Genomic DNA, 3,130 nt, shown 5'->3' with positions numbered 1-3,130 from the left:
TTCATTGGTCACACACACGGCAGGGCTTTGCTCCTCATATCAGGCCAATCTTAAACTTAATGGGCATTGCTGGCTGGTCTGTAACACCCAGTGATCCCCTGCCTCTGTTTTAGAGCTGAGCCACAATAGCGTATTTTGTCTTTTTAATACTGGTTCACATGTATGGCGCAATGTTGGTCTTAAATTCCAGTTGGGGGCCAGATGGCCTCAAGGACACTCTGCTGTCTATCCCCTCCATTCTGGGTTTAGGAATTCTGGTTTATAGGCTCTCCATGCTTCTTCCTAAGTAATTGTCTCCATTTGACAGAAATTCTCTGTGTGCAGCACAGGCTATCCTTGATTGAGCTCCTCCTAGCTCTAGGATTATGGGCGTCTGACCTGGAGAACATATCTTACTTTTACATATTCACATATCTAAGATAGAGTGTAATGATGGCTAGACTGGTCCCAAACCTACCATCAATCCAGGCCTAGGCGCTGGTCGGCACAGAACAAGGGCTAGGATCCGGGACACCGACCATCCAGATCACACCTTAGTTGATTTCACTTCCCTCCCTTCCTCCATTCTCTCTTTATATGTTGCCCCCAAGCCCTCCTTTTCCTTTAATGACCCACAATCTCTCTGAGGCCAGACTGTTCTAGAACTCAAGTGTCCATCTCAGTTATACTCTTAAACACTGACTGGTTCTCTGTCCTCTTCTCCCCAGCACTAGGAACACACTTTTCTACTTGATTTTCAATTTCTGAAACATGGTGACATCAGATAGCCCAGCATTGGTCTATGACTCAGAATTAAGTCAAGGCTCTGCCCCAAAGAGTTATTTCCAAATCCACCCTTTCTCAGTGTGGAAGGTTAACAAAGCAAATGCAGATGTTCGTCCACTAAACTTTTGTCTTTTTCCTTTCTTTTCATTTTCTCATCCCCCTTCAGCCATGGGACGAAAGAAGTCGAAACGAAAGCTACTCCCCAAGAAGGGGACAGAACCTCTGGACACGCAGTTCACGTGCCCCTTCTGCAACCATGAGAAGTCTTGTGATGTTAAAATGAACCGTGCTCGCAAGACTGGAGTCATCTCCTGTGCCGTGTGCCTAGAGGAGTTCCAGACACGCATTACAAATCTGTCAGACCCAGTGGATGTGTACAGCGATTGGATAGACGCCTGCGAGGCAGTTAATTAGTAGCAAGAGCAAGGACCTAGCCCTTCAACAGGTCCAGACTTGGGTACCAATCCAGAGACATTCCAGGGTGTTGGTCCAGGGCTGTGAAAACCTTCCTTCTGTGTATGGGGTGGATGTGAATGAGTAGACGTGTGTGTATGACTGTAGATGTGATTGTCATGGTGGCCCTGGCTGCTTGGAGCTGGAGTGAAGGCGAAAGGTACTTCGTCTCACCACGCAGCACAAGGTGGCCTCAAATTTCAGAACCGTATTCCTCAAGTGACATAATCATTTCAAGAGGAGCTCTCCATGGCCATCGTCACACCTGGTCTATGCCTCTGTCCCAGGAGTCCCAACCTTCCTCAGAAGTCTCAGACTCAGAGAACCATCCAGATCACAAGTAAAGATAATAAAAACCCAAACATGCTATTTCTAGAAAACTGTGTAAGCACCTGTCATGTCGTAACCAGTTGTCCCCCCCCCCCCCGCACACCTCATATGAGCATAAAATTTGAAATTCAAATAATGTCCAGGACCTTGTTCTTTATGCCCTATTCTTGACCTTCAATGGGACTTGTAAATGTCGAGAGGTTGAATATCTGGATCAGGCAGGAGGGTTCCCCAGCTAGGTGATCAGGGATCTGAAATTACTCCTCTCTATCAGTCTTCTGTGTGAAGGCTTCTTTTCTGGAATGTCACCTTTTACTGCCACGACAGCTGCTCAATCCTATCTCTACTCTCTCTTCTGTGGTCACAGAACTTGTGATTCCTGTTCTCACGGTCTCTGGATAAACTGATTACTTGACGTCTGCATGGAATGATTTTCATGAATAATTTGTTTGTAGATGTGAGTAAAAAGAAAAGCCAATGAAAGAATTTCCAAGCTCCAAGGCATGGCCAGTTAAAGCTTTCTATTACTACTTACTAGAATTCCTTACCAGTGTCACTCTCAAAGATTCCGGGAAGTTCCCTTTCACTAGGGTTCCACACTATCCGCAGAATAATGTTGAACTCTTTTTATCCATATATTCAGTCCAGCCTTACAAACCAGATAGTGGTAGCACACACCTTTAATCCCAGTGGTCATAATGACACACACCTTTAATCCCAGGAGTCACACTAGCTTGCTGTAGCAACCATATGGTAGGGGAGCGCTCCCTTAATACCAGAAATAGAATTATAAGTTGGAAGGAGAAAGCTCTCATCTCTCATCAACATTTTCTTTACCAGCCTGGTGGAGGATAAATGAAGCAATGATAATTTGAGGATTTTAAGGCAACATTTAAATCCTCAGTTCCATTTTCATGGCCATGTATATAAATACTGTCCTTTGTCTTGGTGCCAAGTAAATTTTTCCTTATCAATTAGAAACCCCAGTTGAAAAGGGTATCAGAAAAACAACATCTTTCAGACTTTTTGCAGATCATCAAGTCTGCCAATGTCCTCTACTTCTGTCATTATTGGTTAGCTACAAACATACAGATGATTCTTAGTTTCAAAATATCTGGCATTCTGCATGTTTCAGTTTTTCATCAACAAGATGAATAGAGGATATTAGGAAAAGGAAAATTATGAAAGTCCTGAAGCACCAAGCCATGGTGGCCCAAAACATTAATCCCAGCCCTGGAGACAGGGAGACAAAGCAGGACCTGTTGAATCTCAACAGTGAGTTCCAGGGTGGCCAGGATTATGTGAAGATATGGTGTCTAAGAAAATGATATTTGAATGTTGGACCCTGATTTTACACAGTGCCTTGGATATTTGCTGTTGAGCCTGTGTGTTGCTGAGTGGCCTAAAAATTCCAGATTTCTGGGAAATCCTCTGGATTCAGCCACCTGAGAGGGGATTAAAGGCTCCTGTTTAGGTTTCCTGCTCCACCCCAAAAACCCAGGGAGGTAGGTCTTATTCAATCCCACTCAAGAGCTTTATAAAGGCCCAGATCTCCACCTGGTTCTCAGACTCCAGAAGCCCA

The 3,130-nt window shown here is 44.5% G+C and overlaps 1 protein-coding gene across 1 annotated transcript; it reads left to right on the top strand.

Moving 5' to 3' along the window:
- Window positions 1-933: 933 nt before the first annotated feature.
- Window positions 934-1,179, top strand: LOC142859432 (transcription elongation factor 1 homolog). Its single transcript, XM_075989603.1, has one exon. It carries the CDS (start codon window positions 934-936, stop codon window positions 1,177-1,179), a length of 246 nt encoding a protein of 81 aa, XP_075845718.1.
- The last annotated feature ends 1,951 nt before the right edge of the window (window positions 1,180-3,130 follow it).

Source organism: Microtus pennsylvanicus, chromosome 11 (assembly GCF_037038515.1).
Source record: "Microtus pennsylvanicus isolate mMicPen1 chromosome 11, mMicPen1.hap1, whole genome shotgun sequence".
NCBI classification, from domain to species: Eukaryota; Metazoa; Chordata; class Mammalia; order Rodentia; family Cricetidae; genus Microtus; species Microtus pennsylvanicus.
The sequence above is the reverse complement of the archived record's forward strand: the minus strand, read 5'-3'. Positions and strand labels throughout refer to the sequence as shown.

Excerpts from the sequence above, each read along its gene's own strand:
- LOC142859432 (XM_075989603.1), top strand. The coding sequence starts at position 934 with ATGGGACGAAAGAAGTCGAAACGAAAGCTACTCCCCAAGAAGGGGACA.